At 37.4% G+C, this 23053-nt stretch overlaps 1 protein-coding gene across 2 annotated transcripts; it reads right to left on the minus strand.

Annotated features, from left to right (window-relative positions):
* Positions 1-3676: 3676 nt before the first annotated feature.
* Positions 3677-20366, minus strand: LOC129722152 (protein argonaute-2). 2 transcript variants are annotated; one of them, XM_055675406.1, is made up of 10 exons: positions 20142-20366; positions 19452-19599; positions 17484-17606; positions 16422-16949; positions 15587-15688; positions 6253-6774; positions 6095-6194; positions 4842-6002; positions 4010-4767; positions 3677-3950 (listed from the first exon to the last, which is right to left on the minus strand). In XM_055675406.1, exons 1-10 carry the CDS (start codon positions 20161-20163, stop codon positions 3857-3859), a joined length of 3558 nt encoding a protein of 1185 aa, XP_055531381.1. In that variant the 5' UTR covers positions 20164-20366; the 3' UTR covers positions 3677-3856. The 2 variants fall into 2 exon arrangements, with proteins under 2 accessions (XP_055531381.1, XP_055531383.1); XM_055675408.1 differs by lacking the exon at positions 17484-17606 and having other exon boundaries at positions 20142-20365.
* Positions 20367-23053: the final 2687 nt, after the last annotated feature.

Below are 23053 nucleotides of genomic sequence, written 5' to 3' on the forward strand. Positions count from 1 at the left end.
GATGAATTCGACAACTTAGTACTGGAGAACTTTGAAAAAATATCCAAACTTTTTGCACTATCTCATAAAAAGCAATGATACGAAATTGTAATAAAATGCATTTTCTTTGGCTCGCCAACTCTTATAATATGATGGACATGCATAGCGGCAGTCTATTGGTAATTGTTTAGTTTAACTTGGAACTGTTTAAGTTTAAAGTATCTGTTACCCAACAAACAATTTTTAGTTCCACTAAAAATCCAAATCAACGAAATTGTTGCGCCAAAAAAGTATCCTGATGTATACAGGAGGTAGACAAAATAATTGGGATAAATAGAATTCTCTCGGATTTTAAATGGCCAGAACTTTACGAAAAATGAATCAATTTTGATAACTGGTTTCATTTCACTGGAAAACAGTATTATATTAGTATTACTTGGGAACTTGGTGTGACCTACCTACACCGAAAATGTTTCGGATTTCAAGAGTGTGTGTCAAAGTGTACATTTTTGCAACGCATAGAGCGTTTTAGGCAACTAAATTGTCTATCTAAAATACTTCATTCAAAAAAATCTGAGATCACCGATATTTTCTAAAATCCTTTTTTGTTCTTAAAATTATATTTTTTTCAGAGTAGGATCTTAAACTCATTTTTTTATATTTTCGAAGGAAAGTTCAGATAATTTTTACTAAGATATATTGATTCATAAGAAAAAGGTTCAAATACAGTTATGTTTTCTTACACGGGGGATACATGCCTCGTGAAAAAACCATGTTAATTCAAAAATCCGCTTGATAAACCGCTTTAATTCAAAAATTCGCGTAAAAACCACGTTAATTTGAAAATCTGCATAAATAACCCTTTAGAGAAAATCCGTGTGAAAATAATCTGATCTATTTAAATGTTAATCCAGATAAATTGCTCTATGACCTACACACCCACAATGTTCGATTGAATTCTGCTAGAGTGCTGCAAGCTCAAAGAAAATTAGTACCCAACAGGGAAAAAACCGCCAGAATCAACACCCATACTTGATAAATTCATACCTCGATGATTCCTTGGCGAATTTCCAATCTTTGGCTACCAATGAACCCGAAATAAATTCTTATTTATTGACAACATATAAACCTAAGTGAAACAGAATATCATAAAAAGTTCTACGCGTTGCAAAAATGTACACTTTGGCACACACTCCGGAAATCCGAAACATTTCCAGTCAACCTTTGTCACGTCCAGTGTTCAACTAACACTAGGAAACTAGGACAGTTTTCCAGTAAAATGAAAGCTGTTTTGTCAGAATTGATTCATTTTTCGTGTAGTTTTGGCCATTTAAAAATTGACATAATTTTGCCTGCTTCAATTATTTCCCTTATTATACAACCTTCAAAACAAACTTCGGCTTGAAACTACTCCGTAGAAAGCACTCTCGGCGTAAAACCCGAAACCTTTCCAAAACAAACTGTTTAACTCGTCCGGTTGTTTGAATTTTCATTTGCAGTATCGTAAGATTTGTCATTCAAGGCCTTAACACAATGGATACGTTGCGGCTGCGTTTGCGGCAATTTGACAGTTAGCCCATACATTTACCGTCACATTGACGTCAACGCAACGCAACGTATCCATTCTGTTTGGGCCATCACTGTCTCTGTTTTTAACAAATTTATATAGCAAAATTGCATTTGTCGAATAACGTTTGCGGTAAAAAAAATCAATCATAGTAACCCATGAGTTAACAAAAAAAATTGACAGCCCTATCAGTCAAACTCTAACTGTGATGGCGAAAAAAGTGAAGCTACTCCGTTCAGAAGTGTGCGCGTTCAAAGAACGGTACCCCGCCGCGTCAAAAGCGGACATCGTGCGGCACTTTGTGGACCCCGGGTATGTCGGTTTTGGCATCTACAACATCTTGACACTATTGGACAACGATCAGAGCATCGAAAGAAAGCCCGATTCCGGACGGCCAACGACCCTGAGCGACAAGAAGCTTCCAAGGATGCTGAAGAGGAAGACCGAGGGAAAAGTGGCTAAATCGCTGCGTGCACTTGGCAGAGAGATTGGTGCGTGCTCTAAAACAGTGAAAAAGCATCTGGAGAACATGGACATACATGTAGGAAGCGGCAGTCCCGTCCACTGGTCTTGGAGCTGCAGGCAATGACGCAGCGACAGCGGTTGAAGATGGTCAAGTCAATTTTCCCGGTGAATCGCGACGCGGCAGTCGTATTGGACGACTAGACCTATCTCACCCTGAATGGCAACGACTAGCAGGGCTCTCCGTATTTTACCTCCCCCACGAAGGAAGTGAGCATCGAGGTAGGGTTTATTTCACAGGCCAAGTTCCCCAAGAAGGTGCGGCTGTTGCTGTCAATCAGCGAGAAAGGGATGTCAAAATTGCTCTTCTTTCGCTCCGGGCTGGCCGTGAACGGGGAAATTTATAGTACGAACAGGGTTGCCACATTTAAATCTGTGTTTTCCCTTGAAAAAATCTGAACATCTGTATCTGGAACAAAAATATCTGTAAAAAAAATCTGTGTTGTTTAAACACAAAGAACTTTGTATTTTTTGAGTTTTTATGGTACATAAACGAAATTTTTAGCTTAAAACGTGTGAGGAGTTGAAAATATGTTCAATTTGCTCAATATTTAATGAAATAAAATTTGGATTGTTTTTTAAAATTAATGTCAATTTCGAAAAATCTGTAAATCTGTATATCTGTATATACAGATTCTGTACCGTTACTTCGGGCAAAAATCTGTAAAATACAGATTATCTGTACATGTGGCATCCCTGAGTACGAAGTGCCTGACAGAAGTTGCGTCGTTTATCAAGAAATACCATAAGCGCGAAGACACGGTGTTCTGGCCAGATTTGACGTCGGCCAACTATTCGTAGCGATCGTTGGAGAAGATGGAGCGGCTGAATATTGATGTGGTACCGAAGTCGGCGAATCCGCTCAATGTCCCCCAGCTGCTTCCCATCGAGAATTTCTAGGCAAGTTTGAAGCGCAAGATCTATTCCAACAATTTTGTCTCGAAAACGGAGGAGGAATTAAAAAAAAACGAAGAAAGAGCTTAAAAACATGGCTACACGCATGTTTTCGTCCGCCATGGCGAATGTTCCGGTTAACTGTCGAAAGGCTGCACGCAAGGACGTAATTTTTTGTGAGGAAGCTAACATGACAACCTTCCATGGGAAATTTATCCAACTCAATTATCTATCATAGTTTTTTTTTCATCGCCTTCTGAAATAGTTTTTTTTCATCATCTGAAAAAAATTTTTCACCGCAAACGTTAGCAGTCAAATTATCGATACTTATCGATAATATCGATAAAAGTCCCGGAATTATCGATTGTTATCGATGTCCGTTCTGGGCGATATTTCCCATCACTAAACCAAACATTAGTCACCGGTTCCGGTTTCGGCTTCGTTGTCACATCGAACAGCTCCCCTTTCAACAACAGCAATTCCATGCGGAATTTCCAGCTGCTCCAGTTGAAATCATTCAGCCGCTCCAAGACGACATTTGCCTTCGCCATTTTACGACGATGAAACAAAGATGACGCAATTCGATAAAATAAAAAAATCTTCGATTCGGGAATACTCAAACTTCACTCGCGCCGCGTTGCTGGACCGATAACCTGTGAGACGACAAGGAAACGGAGTATATCACCGAAAAGAACGATAATCAAAACTAGCAAGTACGGTAAAAAAATGGTTTTTATTATTAGTGTCCTGATCGCTCGAATGTTCGATTGGAAAAGAAAGATTATACAGAGGTATTTAAGAAAGTTAACTGTGCACGTCTTTTAGTTGTCAGCACTGCTGTGGAGGGGTCAACCAATGGATATTTCTACATATATTATATCAAAACGAAACATTTTAGACGAAAAACATCGGGTGTCCATCTATGATTTCGGTTTTTATTTGCAATTGTTGATACTCGTGCAACAAATTATCCATGTTTAGTGGACGACTGAAAGAAAAAGGAAATTTAAACAAAATTCGATTTCGATTGTCTTCATTGGTACACACTCTTTGATATAAACTCTTCCACGATAAGCCGCTAAATGGGCATAGTAAGTCGGGGCTGGATAAGATACTGAACGATTACAGCGCGCGAACATATGGCATAAATTGTACGTCAAGGCTTGCAGTTGATCTGGATCGCACTTTTCGTCATCATAAAGAACGCAGTATTTAGTCGGCTTAGCGACTCCTTGGACAGCAGCATGAGAAACCAAAAAGAACTGATACTGGTTCGGAGCTGTTATGTGTCGATCTACGATCGTTCCTGGTTGTACATTATTGTTTTTCCCCTCTGTGAGGAACCCGCCGGTTGGAAAGAATCGGGCGTGGTGTCGTTTTTGGACCACGATGAAAGTAACGTTCGGTTTGTATTCAGGATTTATTTTGGCAATCGCATCTTGAATGGCTCTTAACTCGATTGTCAAAATTTCGGCGAATTGTCCTTCGGAAACGCCATCTCGATAATACATTATTAGCTCTGGTAAAGAATTGTTTTGTTGCTGGTAAAGTCGAAGTTGTTTGCAAACTATATTTTCAAGATCCCGGATCATTTCATCTTTGGGATTTTGAAGTCGGTAACAACAGTTGTAACGGAATCCCTCCAGATCATACGAGGCTGCCACGCCTACCACGCTGGGTATATTCGTTTGTTCTGGTGAAGGGTGGGTCACGTCTGCACCAACGAACATAACATGCTTCCTAGCGAAAGGAGGTTTATAATTTTGCACTAGTTTATGATTAGTCCCGTTTGTTTTAGCGTTAATCTAGAAATGCAAAATAGATGCGGAGAAAATATTTGTTAGTTGCCATTAACGATCTTGAGTTTATTAAAACTTACCTTCAGCCAAATATTGTTTAACGTACTTTGGTCGGTGCCCTTTTTAAATATAGTATCGCCTTTAATGCATTGAGTTAGTAAGCCAGTAACCAATTCGGCTTTTTGTTTCACCTTAGCGTATGCATCGCCAATACCTGGGATTATAACAATTACCAAATCCATACGGTCTGCTTTGAGTTTTCCGAAAATACTATCTAGTTCTCGAATGTACTCTCTCATGACACGAGGCTCCATCCAATTTCGTGCCATCGAAAAAGGTTCAAGCTGCACGTCTTGTCTTTTTGATATATCGTAGATCATTTTTCCAAAACGTTCAATTGCATCTTGACGTGTTCTCTGGTCTAAATTCAAAATAGTCCAACATAATGAACGTCGGACGATATCTGTACTGGGAAGCAAAAATTGATATTTTTCTGCTCGCCATACTCCCCTGCTTGGTTGAATCGTCTTATTACCGCGATATTCTAGATATGGAGCCTCCAAAACGCGGCCATCAACTTCTTCGAATTTAGTCCCAACACTAAGTCCAAACTCTTTGATAGTTGGTGCATTATTGTAATTGATTTGACTGAACAAATCAATTATTTTGCGCTTTCTCGTTGCAGTGTCAGTTGCCGAACTTCTAATAATCTGTTGAGTACACGAGTCAGGATGTTTTTTGTTAAGCGCCTGTCCGCGAGGAACACTACAAAGTTCAATCGGTAACAGTATATTCCGCACTGTGCTACCCACATGCATAACAGGTAGATTTGGATATTTGAGTGGATAACCTTGCTGGCGAAAGTACTGCTCGACAGTGAGAACCTGTCCGGTTTCCGTTTTAAAGGTTTCTTTGTTAGCAGCGTTTTTAAATTTATTGAATTTGAATATTCTATTGGCTCCGGTAGGACCCGTGTAACTTATTTCCATTCCCTTTAAGTAGGTTGTGATGTTATTCATTAACCAAGGTTGTAGCGGTTCGTTCGAAACTGGGGTCGATCTGTTCATATCGCGTAATATGTCTAGTATTTTTCCACCCGATGGAAAGGCTTTATGAGATACGTCGATATTCAAGAATGGTTTAGACCCTAGCAGAGCCGACTGAAATAATCCGTACCATAGTTCATGATTTTCACCGACACTTTGTGGTTGACTCGGGACGACGTAAATGGATTTTTTGAACTGCAATGATAGAAATATTGTAACAGTAACATTAGAATTCGGAACTTGACTTTCTATATAATAAACACTGTGCCTCACTTTACTTTATTTACCTTTACAAATTTTGGATCATTTTCATAGGCGGTGCGAAGAACTACATCTAGACACTGAATTGCAGCCATAGGCTTAGTGTAATTGTTGCTTTTAAGGTAGCTGCAAAAAAAATTATTTAGTAAAAGGCTAAATAGAAAAAAATGCCGAATAATACTACCTTTTTAAACTACTCATATCCAGCACAGCGGCTTCCTTCATGGCTACAGTGAATTTGCGTTCTCGACCATCTTCCTTCACTTTCACTTCATTCTCATAGAAATCCGATTCCACTCGCTTGGCCGAGTACGCATTCTTGTTACCGTCGAACGCAAAATTGAACCCAGGAAACACTTCCCTAGCAAACGCTTGAAAGGCAGCCCTCTGCCACTTGCGGGATGCAGGAGGCTTAATATCCACATCGTAGTGATAAGCTGTCCCAGTGAGCTTTTCAACAAGCAGCTCGATGTAGTTCACTTCCAACCTAATTCGAGTTCCTTGTTTTCCGTAAGCGTTGGGGCGCTCTAGCACTTGCATTAGACTGGACGAATGTAACTTTTGCTTGCCGATTTTCATTCCACCAAAATCTTCCTCCACGCGTTCTAGCGCTGCTGCGTGCGATGGAGATGACGAATGCGTAGATGTCGGCGTTGGAGGAGTAGATTCAGCCGGTTTTTCTGAGTGTTTCATTTGTTGCTTCTGCCTGGTGTAATGTAGGATAATGAGCACAAGTTGAGTAATAAATATCGAAGTTTCTCAAAAATATGGTAATAACTTTGTTCGGAAATGATATTCTACATTTTTTTGAAAAAATTACAAAACTGACGTTATTTCTTTTATTGAATTTTACTAAAACTGTTGATCAATCTCGTTATAAAAATGAATCTCAATATGCAATAGATCTCTAAAGACAACAAACATAGTCACATCATGTTCTTGTTTTCGTTCATTCATGTTCGTACGGAGGTATCATCATATCTATATTCTCATATCCAAAAATCGTATTCTCATTTTTGTTGGAATCAAGGGGCCATCCACATACGACGTGAACAGCTGGGGGGGGTGTGATCAAAATCGTTTGAAATCTGTCCACGTGGTATGTGGATGGCCCCCAATTCGAACGCCCATTCAGGTAACTCAATAAAAATGGGAATACAAATTTACACGTCGTTTGAACCAATCATTCAGAAAGAAAGTGACACAGTCGTGAAAATGGAAAAAAATTGATGAAAAATAATCTTCAATTCAAATGAAGGGGAAGAGGTGATCAAATGGACACCCTAAGCTGTTTCTCAATTTTCTCCGCAATTAAACACTAAAACCATGAGTCGATCGCTTAGCTTGCTTTGCTTAGCTTGACTGACTGCACATATCAATGGTTGCACTCCGTGATTGATCCGAAAAATTGCACGGTGAATCAACTGAATGGGGTTGGGAGTGACCGACCATTCTCATTGTACAAGTTTTAGTGACTCTATACTTTGAAGGATCAATAACGACGCCGGCCACGTCCTTGCAATCAGGTGGGAAGAGGTAAGGGATGTTAGTGTAACCCTTGCTGTTTGGCGACCGTGTTAACCTCTGCATCTCCACAAAGGTCACAGGAAGGAGGTTTTTGTTGTCCAACATATTTGTTGTTGTTGTCCAACATATTTTAACATTTGTTAATGTCCAATCCCGTATACTCTTAAAAAAGTGAAAGCACTTCGGAAAACGCGATTCTTCGATAGGTATACATTTCGAAGTTATTAGATCAATCACGATATTTATCAACCGAACTCAATTTGCGACACGCTTATATAAACGCAACGAGCAGGCAATCTCCGGTTGAACGGTAATACCAAGACTGAGCTTAACTAAAACCATGAGTCGATCGCGCACATTAACTGAGCAACTAATGATTGATGCAGAAAATAGGTAGAGATACTCTAATATAGCATTTTTTGAGATTTTCTTGAGCTTTTTCAAAAATAGTTTTTGGGGGTAAAATGGACACGTGTGGGTAAAATGAACATAGAGAGGTGGTAATATGAACACTTTGGACGTGAACGCTAATTATCGCTTTACTGGTAGCAAAATGTTGTTCGATTACACGTGACAAAGTTATGCATCCTACAGTTTAATTTTCACCGTTTGTCGTAGAATTAATAACAATATATGACCTTATCTGCAAGAAACTGGGGAATGGTGGAAGCTTGTTTCATGGACATGCCGCATTCAACGGCACGCTTGTCCGTTGCAGTCTGTTCATCGGTCCAGGTTTAATTTTGCGTTTTCCGATACAAACACAAAGCATCTATAATTTCAAATGCAAATTTGCACAATTTTTCTACCTTCACAATGGGCTGTCAATTTTACCCGCACAGTACGTGCTATGGAAAATACTCAAAAATAATGAAAAATCATTCAAACAACCCTTTAATGATTTCTGGTGGTTAGTAGTCTGAGTACAGATATATGCACAATAGTCCTTACGAAAAACTGTTTTACACTAAAAAAAGGTTATTTCTTGTGAGCCAAAAATACCATCACTACCACGAATGTGCACGTGCTTTTTGTTTTTGTTTATTATTTTCGTTGTTTGACTGTTTCATGTCGCAAAGTTTGTTTTAAATAACTTCTATTGCATCTAAGATAAGGGGCCAATGGAGTTTGTACTTTTTTTCAACATAATAGTCGAAATTTGAGCAGGTGTTCATTTTACCACTCCTGTTCATTTTACCCACAAATCCCCAATATATTCAAGAAAAGTTTAATACCAATAACTTAGAACTTCACAATTTTGTCAACAGAACAATTTATATTACTGAAAAAATAATTCAGGCATATGAAGCCAGCTGTCCCGTGAAGGAAGAAAACTCAATTAGGGATGGTCCCTGCTAGCATAAAACTCTAAGTAAATTGAGGAAAAAATCTAGAAAACTTCTAAACAAAGCAAAGTCTTCTGGAAATTGGGGACCAATACAGAAAGACTCTCACTGCTTACAACATTTAATTAAGAAAATCCAAATGAAACTGAAGAGCGTATTGTGAAAACATAGAAATAAAAACAGATGTGGCAAAACTACAGACAATACTCTCAAAGGATCATGTAAAGGGTATAAAACTATTAGAGAAGTTAAAGGGTATGTGCCTAAGTGCACAAACGTAGGCTTAGTCCCATGCGCTTTAAAAAGCGATCAAAATTTGCCACAACCCGCTTTCTATTGCTCTAGAATCATCCGCTTTGCCAGTCGATCAACGAATGAGAAATTCAATTCAATGGCGTGCGCCTTTATAAGCGACTAATATTTTTGCCACCACCCGCTTTCTGCTGCTCCAGAAAGAACCTTCCGCTTTGCCGGTCGAGGAACGAATGGGAAATTCAATTCAATAGCGCGCGCCTCTATAGGCGAATATTATTTGCCACAACCCGCTTTTTGCTGCTCCAGAAAGAGCCTTCCGCTTTGCCAGCCGATGAACGAATGAGAAATTCGATTCGAGAGCGTGCGCTTTTAAAGGCGACCAATATTTGCTACCACTCACTTTTTGCTGCTCAAGAAAGAACCGTCCGCTTTGCCTTTCAAATACAGAATGAGTGCATTGAAATAACAAGCATTCTTACGTAGCTGCTGGAAGCAAAGTACCAGTTTAAATATATTCATTGAACCAACGCTTGGAATCGTTTCATCTACTTTGTTGAAATCTGCGTTAGGGAACTGGAAAATATGGGAAAATTCAACCTAGAAACTTTTTCGTAATTTTCATTCAGACTATTTAAACCAATAAGTCTTACTCCAATGATGCTAAAGATTATGGGAAAAATAATAAATGAATTTATCAAATCAAGCTATTTGCAGACGACCGTTTCTTGGCAGAAATCTATGCCACCCTAGAATGCGTTACAATCTGTCTGAAAAGAAACTACAGGGGTGCAAAAACTGCATCTTTTCAGATAGCCAGGCGGTTTTGAAAGTGCTCAAATCATTCTCGTGGCATTCCAAACTAGTGTGGGAGTGCATGGAACTACTGAAGTAGCTGGTCAAATAAAACCAGAATCAACTGTACTGGGTTCTAGGACACTGTGGAATCGGAGGAAACGAAAAAGCTGACTCACTTGCTAGACAAAGTTCAAGTGTCCAATTAATGGGACCAGAACCGTTCTGTGGAGTATCAAAGTGTGTGGAACTAAAAAGGTGTGAAGAAAATATGATACAGAAAAACTGGACTGCTACAAAATCTACTACAGTCTACTATACAGTCCAAGCTGTTCATAACACCCAACAAACAAAAGACAAATAGAATACTATGCCTAAACGAAGCATCACTCAGTATAACAACCAGACTGGTCTTGGGGCACTGTCCAGCTTAATATCATTTAAAACGGCTACATAGCGGTGTCGAACAGACATATGCCGCTTCTGTGACAATGAAACTGAAACCTATGAACACTTGCTACGCAAATGTGTAGCTCTATACAATCGTAGAAGACAATTTTTCAAGAAGGGTAAAAATGGTCGTGGGTTCGAATCTCAGTAGAATCAGAACATTCGATGTCAAAACTGGACGTGTGTGTTATTCTCAGGCTCCCCCACTACTTACCCTTTCTTCACGCTGAAATCTTTAATACCTTAGCGTGACTTCCTCTTTACAACGTTTGGAACTTCTCCAGGCAATTATAACTGGTGATATTTGGCAGGAGGAACGAGGCTCGGGGTAGTAGTTCAGTGAAAACGTGTAAAAGGAGGAGTAAAATCACATTACACGCAAGCCACTTATAAAATAATGATAAGGGCATCTTCAGCGGTGGTCTATTTTTGAAACAATTTTATACTAGATTTACATCAGCGAAACCTGAATAGAACCAGTTAATATAGACCAACTTTTCGTTCTCTGCACTTCTGTCACACTGTCCACAATTAAATACCCCATGCTATCAGTTTATGAGACTTGTTATAATAGAAAGCACTCAATATTTAACAAACGGAAATTCGATAATTTTTTACGCACATTAAACGATTACTTTGGCAAGATACTTTATATCCACAAGACTTTATGGATTTGACGGGTTGACCCAAGCGTCAGTGACATTTCTCAGGATGGATTGGTATGATCGAAAAATTTCTGCTACAAGTAGGGCTTCGGAGGATAGCGAAAAATATTTGATCGCGTAGATGTTCATCTTCCATTTTCGTCTCATCAATCTTTCAGAATCTTTAAACTTGGGTTCGGTTTTGAAGATAACATTTTGCCTGCATTTTGAACGTTTTCAGTTCAGTGTCTTCAAGGAACATTTTTCTGGCCTTTCACGGTCTCCTCTAGTCCCACTATAATTAAGGCGATCAACAAAATAGCCAACATATTTGTTATCCTAGTGGCTGATGGTAGCAAACCAAGTAGTTGAACCTACGGTTATGGTCTTCCAGAATTCTTCCTTTTGCTGGTCGGTTTCCTTGAAGCCAAAAACGACAAACCTGTTCATTTTCTTCTTCAGAAAAGCCACAAAAATGAATTGTGAATTGTCATAAAAAAATTTTTGTTTAGATTATTCCCCAACACTCGCAAAATGCTTATGTGGAAATAGCTAAAAATGAGGTATTCAATTAAAATATGACATTTTACCCACCTATTGGTAGCGTACAAAGAGTTTTAGAACGATTTATTTCTTGTTCCAAAAAGTGACAAAAATAGACCAAAACATATACCAGTTTCAAATTTCTTCAATTTAGATCTGGTATAAAACAAAATTTACACCACCGGTGCAGCAGTGAACTTGAGTTTGTTCCAAAAAAATAGAACAAAACAACGATTTGGACCACCGCTGAAGATGCCCTGAGCATGCAACTTATTGCAACTACTTAACTTAGTATTGCTAATAATAGAAATGCGGAATACAGCAGAGACACCCGCATATGAGCCTTTAGAGCAAAAGTGGTACGTGTGCTATTTTTACACTTTTTGGGTTTTTTGCATAAATTGATGCAGAACGCAATAATGTACTAGAATATCCAAGAAAAACCGAGATCTAATAACCTAAACCAAAGTTATAGCCAACACAATTTTTGGTAAATAACATCATCACCATTTCGTTGAGAGCAAAAGTGGTACATGTCCAGTCTGTGCATGTTAGATAAATTGTAAGTCGAGGGCCTTAGGATATAAAACAATCATGTCTTCAGCAAAGTCGGTCAAGTGATTGAGTGCATTCAGATGAAGATCTGTCTGGTTTGGAATTTTCTCACCACGTGGTGCTAGTGTACCCGTGACTATTTTGTAACAGAAACTATTTTACCTATTTCAGTATCAACTCGTATGCTGTTACCAAATACATATACACTAGTGCCACGGAGAGACAGAATCCCTTTACAAACAGATCATCATTCTATGGTACTCAACAGTGATGACATGAACTCATGCAAAGTTGAACTGAGTAACACTTCTCCAGATTTGAATTCAACTTGAATCGGCTTCCTCTCGATAGTTTGAGTTTTTTTTTTGCACCGCACACTCTGAACGATTGAGTTTAAATGGGTGCAATGCATGCAGTGCACGATGTATTCAACGATGCAGGCGATGACGTAACGCGATGAGTTTTGTTTTTAGATCGAATTTATGCTTTCAAAGGACAATGCAACAAACTGTGGCAGCAGACGCGGCGCGAATTTCATCGCAATTCGATTTTTATGCAATTGTTGTTGTGCAGGATTCAAACTCAAGTGTACTGCACTGTTGATAGGGTTTACATGCAAACCGAAATTAAATGTGCAAGCAAGTTTTAAAACTTGAAGAGTGCAAAGTCACACTGCCTACTCTGCTGCTGAAGACATGAATGTTCTATGTCCTCAGATTAGAGAGCTATAATGCATCCTTCATGCTCACACTGGACATCTATCACTTTTGCTCTCAACGTTTTTTGGTTGTCATTATTTTTCCTATAGAACAAAAGTGGTACATGTTTTTCCATTGAAGTTTGGGTAAGTTTCTCAACCAGAACTCGTTGTGCTTTCATGTACTGTCCTTTGAAACCTTTCCAGCAATGATTTAGTGCAGTTATGTTGGAAAGAATTGTTGAGAATAATTTACTATTTGAGTGTTTTCGTTTATCGCGTCTCCTGAAAAATTTACTTAATGGCCCATGTACCACTTTTACTCTCAACGGCTCTATTATATTATATATCCCTTTCCGACCGGGCCTATATAATTGTGTAGGTAGAAGGTGACTTGAACAAAACCTTCTCTCTCGCTTTTTGAACGTCCTATTCGTTGTTTTATTTTTCACACCGCTAGTGTCAACATCGCAGCTGCTACGAAAAATAAAAAAAGGACTAACTCCTTTTTATATAGGACTTGCTTCGATTTAGGTTTTGTTATCAGTCATTTTTTACCTACACAATTGTGTGGGCTCGGTCGGAAAGGGATATTATCTCACAACACAAAAGATCTACGATTTTGGTAGCAGTGAAGGAAGTCCATACAAAAAAAAATAAGAGTCATCCCTATTTTCGCGGCCGAATTCAGCGCCGTACGGATAGACCGATTCGAAAAAAAAAATGAAAAACGCGTTCCTTATATTTTAATGAACGAAATGAAGATGCGTTCGAACTTTTAAAACGATTCGAATGAAATGCATAAGCTTGCTGCAGAAAACCTGCCGAAGCCGTTCGCTACCCTACAACCGGATACAACCGTAAAGAGCGTTTCCATGCCAAAGGACCTACGGTCGAATATCGACCATTTTTGATTTGAATGAAACTTTGCACACGTATTTGACTCAGCAAACTCAGTATTTTCCGCGGGTGGAAAATTTTTTTCAGACTCAAGACTGATTTTGTATTCTGGCATATTTTTTGTACAAAGCGTTGTGACTCAGAAACCATTAGTTGTACACAAAAATTGCATGAGAAAGTATTGTAGACAACTAATAGTGCTTCACAAAAAAAAAAAAAAATATGCAAGCAAACCATTTTTTTTTTTTTTGATAAAAAAAATAACAATAAACTAACTTTTTTAAAGAAACTCTAAGTCATTACACAACTTTTGAGAAACGAAAAATAAATTTCTATAGAAGGTTAAGTTGTTAAAAATGTTATGTTGTTAAAAGTTGTTCAATATTCAATTTCGATATTTTTCAAATGATTTGCAATTCAATGATTTTAAACAATTGAAATAGCAATTTCAAATTGGTAAGCTTATAATAATTAACTACGTGAAAAGGTATCTATTTTCAATTTATTTTGAAAATAATTTGAGAAAATTAGAAAATAAATATTAATTTTTCGATTAATTTAATCAATTTTCGATTAATTTTTTTACACAGTTTTCGATTCAAATTATTTTTTTATTGATGCTTGACACTGTTTCCAAATTTTTGATGGAAAGTTCTGGATGGAGAAATGTAAGACGAATTTTAACCTTAAAATGAAGTTGCAAAGAGATACGCAGCCACAAGGTTACAAAGTTCGCTTTGTCAAGCGGATGGTCGTGGGTTCAAATCTTAGTAGAATCAGGCCATTCGATGTCAAAAAGGGCTGAGGCATGGGTTTACTCTAAGGCTCCCCCACTACTTACTCCTCCTATACGCTGAAATACCTTTGCGTGACTTCCTCTTAACTAAAATAAGTCTCTCTTATCAATAAAACTGGCCAGAAGGACGCACGACGAAACTTTTCCAGAAAATTATAATTGGGCCCTAAAGTTTCAAACGGTTTTCTGATTTTTTTATATCAGCTGAAAGTATGCACTTTTCTGAGCAAAACGTGATTTTTAAATGAAGTTTATCGTTGTTCTTCGATTTTTAAATGGAGAATAAAAAACTGCTCGAAATGCCTTAATTGACAGTTCTCCATGGGCGAACTGTCATTTTAAACATTTCGAGTAATTTTTTATTTTCCATTTAAAAATCGAAGGATAACGATAAACATTTTTTGAAAACCATGTTTTGCTCAGAAAACGCAGCTTTTTCAAATGATATATAAAAGCTGGTATAGCTTAAGGACCCAATTTCTAATATTTGACAGAAGAAACCAGGCTTGGTATAGTAGAACAGTGAGCGTGTAAAAGGAAGAGTAAGATCAATTTACACGTGAGCACTGATAAAATAACAATAAGCATGCCACTTCAAAATAGCGGTATTGCTAATAATAGAATTGAGAGATACAGCATACACCCGGGCATATTTCACAATAGATCAACATTTCTGGTCGCAGTGAGAAAGTCCATACATAAAAAAAGTTGCTAAAAATTTTAGAAATTTGAACATTTTTAAGAATAATCAAATTTCAATGAGGCAGTATGATGTTATTATTAGTGGTTCAAATCATGAAGCTCTTGGTGACTAACTTTCTCTAAGCACCTGTTTTTTAATATTTCAGTATTAGGCTCAAAAATTTTTAGTTTTTTATGAAAATACGCTTGTTTGTGAGTTATTTGTGGCGTTTTAAATAAGAATAAGAACGTTTCGCATTCAGGTCAATAATGCGAATATTCTTGATAACCATGTTTCTACGGAATTTAAAAGCTTAAGAAGCAGTACTTACTTGTACGATGATTTAGGCTGTTGGGCAGCTGACGATCCAGATGATGAAGGCGTTGATTCACGTTGCTGCTCTTCGGACTGCTGTTTCAGCTGTTGCCTCTGTCTGTAACATTAAGCAGGAAAATACATTCACTAACAACGCCAAGCATATTAGTAGCATCGCATCTGATCGAAATTTTGCCAAAATAACGGCACATTCCCTACGAATGACAGAAAAAAAAAAACTTAACATCATTTTGACGTAGAGTTACGTCTTACGTTAGCAGGGTGGCAATCTCAAAAATCTAGAGTGAAAAGACAAGACGAAACATTTCAAATGTTTACATCTTTTTTTATACAGGTCAAATCTCAGTTATTGATGTCCCGTTGGATAGAGATAAAATTACTTTAATTTATGAAATTACATAAATTTTGATACATTTTTAATTATACACGGTTATATTGATTACTTGATTGTATTATATTGATTATACTTGATTATATTTCAAATAATCACGTGCCCGCATGGAAAATTCGGTGTTATCCTAATAACGGACACGTCAGTAAAGTGAGAGGAAAGTAGAACCGGTTGAAAACAAGCTCCAAAGTCATTCCGTGTGCACGGGTAAATTTTCTCGATTTTTTTTTCTTATTTACCAACCATCGAAAAAAAAATTAGAGCCACGCGCTGTCTCTATATCACGCAAGCTAAACGCATAATACTATAAAAAGTAAAATTTTAAATTAAAATACTAAAAAAATAAATTTTGAAATGAATAGCCACATGCATAAGCCTTTATACCTTTTCTACGCCAAAAGTAGTTTGATTCGCTATTTAAAACTAAAATGGTACTTACTTATATGGCAATTTTTGTGGTTGAGCATCAGCTGAAGAACTAATTTGTTGTTCGGTTTGTAGGTGTTGTTGACCTTGTGGATATTGTTGTTGACCTTGCAAATATTTTTGTTGGCCTTGCGGATGCTGTTGTTGTCCTTGCAAATATTGTTGTTGGCCTTGCGGATATTGTTGTTGGCCTTGCGGATGTTGTTGTTGTCCTTGCAAATATTGTTGTTGGCCTTGTGGATATTGTTGTTGGCCTTGTGGATATTGTTGTTGGCCTTGTGGGTATTGTTGTTGTGCTTGCAAATATTGTTGTTGACCTTGCATATATTGTTGTCGGCCTTGTGGATATCGTTGTTGGCCTTGGGAATATTGTTGTTGACCTTGCACATATTGTTGTTGACCTTGCGGATATTGTTGCTCGCTTTGCGAATATTGTTGTTGTCCTCGCGAATATTGTTGCTGACCCTGGTGGTGTTGTTGCTGCTGTTGATATTGCTGGCCTTGTTGATGACCTTGCTGAAACTTTTGCTGTTTCTTTTGTCTAAAAAAATGGGAAGCATGTTATGAGTATAGCCTCAACCTAATGAGTTTCGAATTTGTTCCTCAATTCATAATTCATTAGGACGACATTATTCGAATGAACTTCTAAACTAGCGTTGCACCGAATAATAGGGCTGGGAAAAAGATTTGTTGTGGAAAGTACCGAATTTTCAATTTACAGAATAATGATTTTAACTTGAGCTTGTCTAGGGTAAGTCACATTGAGTCAAGAATAATTTAGTTGTTTATTTTTCTCATCTTACCATCATGTTTCGTTGAATATTCGGCCGCCTGTTCAGCCGAATATTCGGCCGGACGGTCCGGACGGTCTGCCACGTTTCAAAGAAACGTTGGCCTAGTCATGAAATAAACGTGTTAAAAAAAACCCGTGACCAATTTTGCCATCATTGAACCCAATAGTATAATGTTTTTCCTAATTGTTTTTGTTCATAGCATTTATAACATTCATGTCGATTGCACTGCTAGTCCATAATTCAGCATATCCGTACAAAATTATACTATGATATGCACTTACTTCCAATCTTTCTTCCCTTGTCCTTTTGGTGCAACTGATTGTTCACTACTGTCGCCCACGTTAGCAGTAGCTTGCTGTTCAGCAGGTTGCATCGGCGTAGACATCGATTGATGTTGTTTTTGCCTGATTAAACAGTGAACACTTTTAATAGATTTTTTCTGTTTAATAATTTCTCTAATATAATTTTTTCTTGTATTTCTCAGGAAATGTACAGTATTCTTTAATTAAGTTGAACTGCCACTCTTCGCATGTCGGTCCCATAGTAAAAAAAAACTAAAGTGGGGAAAACGTCGATTGAATTATCCGATCAATTTTCGGTTATTTTGTGTCCGCATAGCTTGTCCTAGCAAGTATTTGTTATTAATTGATTAAATTAAGTATGTTCAATTTAATTGACTTAAAAAATGACATAAATTATATTTTTCTGTTAATAGAACAGCAATGTGACTAACATACGGATAATTTTCGATCTGATCAGCTTAATAGTCGCATAACCGTCTCGTAAAGAAAAGTGTTGCATCAGGGTATCAGACAACTTCGAAAGTGGTTCTCTTCGGCAGCTTTTTCTACAGCATTTTAATGCAAAACCCATCGAAGAAAACTCCTACTGAAATAGTTCGATATCCTATTTTTCCCATTTTTTTTTGTCATAATCATCAATTAGCTATTACCCCTTTCCCTGTGTGTGACTTTAACTTTAATTAAAATTCAACTTGAAACTATGAACAATGAAACTATTGAATATGGTTAAAGAACAGATCGATCAATATGCATTACAGTTGGTGCATGCAGTTTCTAACTAATGAGAGTTTGAAGGTATTTTTTTCAAGCTAAAAACCGCGAGGAGATGGTTTATAAGAAAAATGTGTAGAAGAGGTTATGGTAGTATAGGTTTATTAAAAAATTACGTCCTGTTCAGGGAGAAGAGGAAGGTTTTAAACATGTGTGATAGAAAGAACAAGTAGTATAAGGAATAGCACGACCTTGCAGGTCGTCTTGCGGTAAATTAATCAATTTATTGTGAAATTTGAGTATGATGATAGTTTAATTCAGAATAATAAGCATAGACCATTCTACGAGACGTTTCTAAACTCAATTCATGAATGAAATTTTGACAGAAAGCTCGGAACCGCTCTCATAACGCCCGTAAAAGCAACTTCAATATCAGCAGGATCCGTGACACCTGTCAGTTCGTCAAATGGTCTATTTCCATCGCATAGTATGGTTCAAAAATGTACCCCTAAAGACATCAGTAAGACCGATCATCGATCAATAAAATGAACGTGACTGTTATGCGAATATTTTCGACATGGGACAACACAAAGGGGTTTGATTTTTCAAACTTTACGAACAAAGTTTATTATTTAACCATTTTTTTTTTTAAACCTGAGACGATTTTAAACACATTTCCACAAAAAAAAATCAAAATCATCAGAAATCGATATGGAACGAATATGCGAAGAGCGGCAGTGAACACGTATGCCAAAATTGCTCTTTAAATAGCTTCACGCCTTTTACATCATTTGTGGATGTCCTGTACGTTTTGGATTGGTTTTTGCAGTCGTGTACAACTAATCATTTAATGTAGAGGAGCAAAAAATTGGGGAACTTTAGGTGTTCTTTTAACAGCCGTTTTGACTTGCTGTAAGTCAAAACGGCTGTTAAAAGAACACCATCTTACTGCTCGCCTCAAAGGACGAGATTGTTACAACAAGGCAGTTGTTAGTATGTTCAATTGAAAAAAAAAAAAAAAAAAAACACAGCTAGTGTCATAAAGATCGTAGCGGTAATATTGCAATTGTTTATACACAACAGAAGTCTGCGTCTAATATATGGTAAATAAATAAATACTTGGTCACAAGTCTGTACATTCCGATGCGTTATTTCAATAAGCATATAAATACATTTGACCCAATACTAATGTAACGTATACTAATAGTTAGAATACTATGCTCAAAGATAACTTACTCATGCGGTTTATCGCCACCTCCTGCATGTTGATACTTTTTTTTTCCTTTACCACCTGCTTGTTGACTGGAAGCAGGTGCAGGAGATGGCGCCGGGGTTGAACCGGATGGTGCCTGTGGGTTGGTACCAGGTTGGTTTTTCTTTTGTTCTGAAATAGTTTCGATTCGAGAGGAAATCAATGAACTCAATTACATGATAGTACGTGGTATAAAAATCAATAATGAGTCAACTTATTAGCAAACTGAATGCAGAATAAAAAAAAAGTTCGAAATAATATCTTCAGCTCTTCGTCCTATTGCTTTAACCCTCTTTCTACCATGGTTACTCTAGAGCACCACAGGTTTGGATGCAAAAAGTTTATCGAAATATTTACCAATGCTACTCAAAATGCATTAATATAATCTTGAGCAATATACTGATTCTTCAAAGACAGATTTATGCATTTTGAGTAGCATTGGTAAATATTTCGAGACTTTTTGCATCCAAGCTTTCGGTGCTCTGGAGTAACCATGGTGAAGAGAGAGTTAACCTGTTTGTTGCTGCTCATTCGAAGTCACCTGAATTTTACTGAAATTATCCATGACAATAATTTTTTATGTATGTAAACTAGCCAAGACAAAAATTTATCGATAAAAGGTGATGTTGAAAATGGATTCATTTCAGCCATTTTTTTTTCAACCAATGACTCACTTTTTTTCCCTTGTATATCCATGTTATTTTCACTCAGTTGTTAAATTTGCACGGTAAATCAAACACGCAATTTATTATCCTTGGAATAATACTAGAGATGAATGAATTCTATTTAAAAAACTGATAGATATATGTGCTCAAATAGTTCTTGCTTATTCTGTTTTGATTTCACAGCACTGAACTGATGCAATCGAATGAAAGTTCCTATTGGAATGCACTTTTTTTATCAAAATATACACTCTAATGTTATATCGAGAACTTTCGAGTAAAAAGTGGCTTCCAGAACAATCGTAACGAGGAACAATCCAACAGGACATAAGTTCAAAATGTAATAATCAAGGGAGTATAAACGTCAAAATTTTGCCTACTAATCATGAATAGGGTGTTTTAGGGGTATGTATATTATCCGATCTGACAAACTGTCAGCATCTTCCTAGGTGTTGCTGAAAACTCTTCAATTGTTTAACCCATACATAAGACATACGTAACACTGGCGTTTTTTTCTGGTACACGTTGCCCCATAGTACTCCGTACCTCGCCCTGTCAAACTGCTCTATAAATAATGAACCAAATGAATTTTCTTTCTCTCATCCTTATCGAGCCCCAAAGAAAATCCCATAAGGAACTGTCAAAAAGTTATTTACAAAATCAATGCAGCATTTTTCGAGTAGGAACGAGACAAATGCAGGGCTGCGCAGGTACACAACCTCCATAAACTACTCAAACAGAGGTTTTTTTTTACAGAGGTTGGTACTTTCGAGTAGTTCATTTTGTACCAACTTTTTTGGTACACGTTGCCCCATAGTAATACGTACCTCATCCTGTCAAACTGCTCGATGAATAATGAACAAAATGAATTTCCTTTTTCTCGGCTTTATCGAGCCCCAAAGAAAATCTCATAAGGAACTGTCAAGAACTTATTTACAAAATCAATGCAGCATTTTTCGAGTTGGAATGAGACAAATGCAGGGCTGCGCAGGTACACGGCCCTCAAAAACAACTCAAACAGTGATTTTATTCAGACTGTGGTACCATTCGAGTAGTTCATTTTGTACCAACTTTTTTGGAAGATTTGTTCCTGAGTGGTACGTATGTCTCATGTATGTGGGCAAACAACAATCATGATGTCAAATAAATTTGACCATCATGTCAAAAGGTCAAATATTTGACCATTGGTCGAAGAGTGTAAAGCCTGTATTACCACATACATAAGACATACGTAACACTCAGAAAAGAAATCTTGGTACAAAATGAACTACTCGAATGTTACCACGCTCTAAATAAAATCACTGTTTGAGCTATTCATTCCATTCATTTTCGTCGAGCAGTTCATACTGGTGTTGGTACCGGGTGATGTGGGGCAAAGGGTACCAAAAAAATCGCCAGTGTTACGCTAAGGGGCGTCATCTGGCCTCTTACTCTTCTTCCTCATCCACCTCGATGATCCCTGTTGTATTTTTCTTAAGTGATGCCATTTACTCGGAGATCACTTGAATGTTTTTAATGCTTTTTATCAACATTATGCATTATGCAAAATAAATATCGCTTCATAAAATATTGCAGAAAAATTTTCCTTGGTGTATTTACTGCTCGCCCAAATAACTTTTGCACTGGGAAGGGGCATGGTTATGTGAAAAAAGCAAAATATAACACAAGGGATGCTACGGATATCCGCATTTGCATCCACAAATGCGGAACATCCGCATCCGCATCCGCATGAAAATTTACATCCGCATCAACATCTGCATCCGTAATCACATATCCGCATCCGCATCCGCATCCGCATCTGCAGATGTCTGAAAAATCACATCCGTAACATCCCTGATAACAGGTGACATCAAAAAACAAATCAAAACAACAAAACATGTTGTTCAGCAACACTGCCAGCAAGCCTGATGATAAATTTTAACGCACTCGGGGTTTTCAATTTCAACCAATCAGCGAGTGGTTCCCGAAGTGGATGCAAATCTATACCCAGTTGTCTCCCCTTAGGTATTACGTATGTCTAAGTATGTGGTATTACACTCTTTGACCAAGCGTCAAATATTTGGTACTTTTTGACAGATAAAATTTTTGTCAAAGATAATTGTTTGTCACTCTCCAATTTTAACATGAGGCAAACACGGGCGAGCAACAACCATGATGTCAAATAAATTTGACCATTATGTTAGAATGTCAAATATTTGACCATTAGACAAAGGATGTACTACAGGCTTAACCCATTATGGACCGGGTGTTCGGTTTTCCGAACAGTACTTTAGAAATTTTTCACGAATAACTGAGATAAGATAAAAACATTCCGTCTTCTGTATATGATAGCTGGAAATGTTGGCTACAAAAAAAAATGTACTGGACACCCCTCCCCAACCATCCCGTAGGGTGGCTAGCGTTTCGCGCAGATGTGTTCAAAAACACAATTGTTCATTATAATTTTTAAAACTGATAAAAATAATTGAAGCTATTGATATTGATATATTCTAGTCACTAATGGATGACTTTTACTTTGTACCATTTATCAATACTCTACGAGCATTGCAACGCGCGTGCCCCTGGATCGAAAATGACTGTTTTTCCGAACAGTGGTCCTATAGGTGTTCACTTTGTTTACGTAATGTCAAACGCAGTTAGTTAAAGTTTATTTTATAGTGCGTCAATTACTATTGTTTCATGTGGACTGAATCTGTATTGAAGCTATCGTAAGTATCAGTTTCATGTCTTTTGATTACTTTGCTCTAAGTGTATCTATAGTGAATTCGATCTTCATGTTTAGAAATCAAGATGAATCGACTATACTATACTGGAGGAAGAGAGTGATGATGAAGAAACTTTAGCTATTCAACGGGCATCTGAAGTAAATGTGGTATATATTCCCCCTCCCGTTGATTTTAGGTATTAGACAACACTTTCCAGCT

The sequence above is a fragment of the Wyeomyia smithii genome, chromosome 2, assembly GCF_029784165.1.
Source record: "Wyeomyia smithii strain HCP4-BCI-WySm-NY-G18 chromosome 2, ASM2978416v1, whole genome shotgun sequence".
In the NCBI taxonomy this organism is placed as follows: domain Eukaryota; kingdom Metazoa; phylum Arthropoda; class Insecta; order Diptera; family Culicidae; genus Wyeomyia; species Wyeomyia smithii.

What these genes read in the sequence shown, in the direction of transcription:
- LOC129722152 (XM_055675406.1), bottom strand. Translation starts at nt 20,163, where the DNA reads ATGGATATACAAGGGAAAAAAA. An exon ending in CAGCCTAAATCATCGTACAA is followed by an intron (nt 6,775 to 15,586) that starts GTAAGTACTGCT and finishes ACATTACACCAG; the next exon opens with GCAGAAGCAACAAATGAAAC. An exon ending in GATATGAGTAGTTTAAAAAG is followed by an intron (nt 6,195 to 6,252) that starts GTAGTATTATTC and finishes TTTTTTTTGCAG; the next exon opens with CTACCTTAAAAGCAACAATT.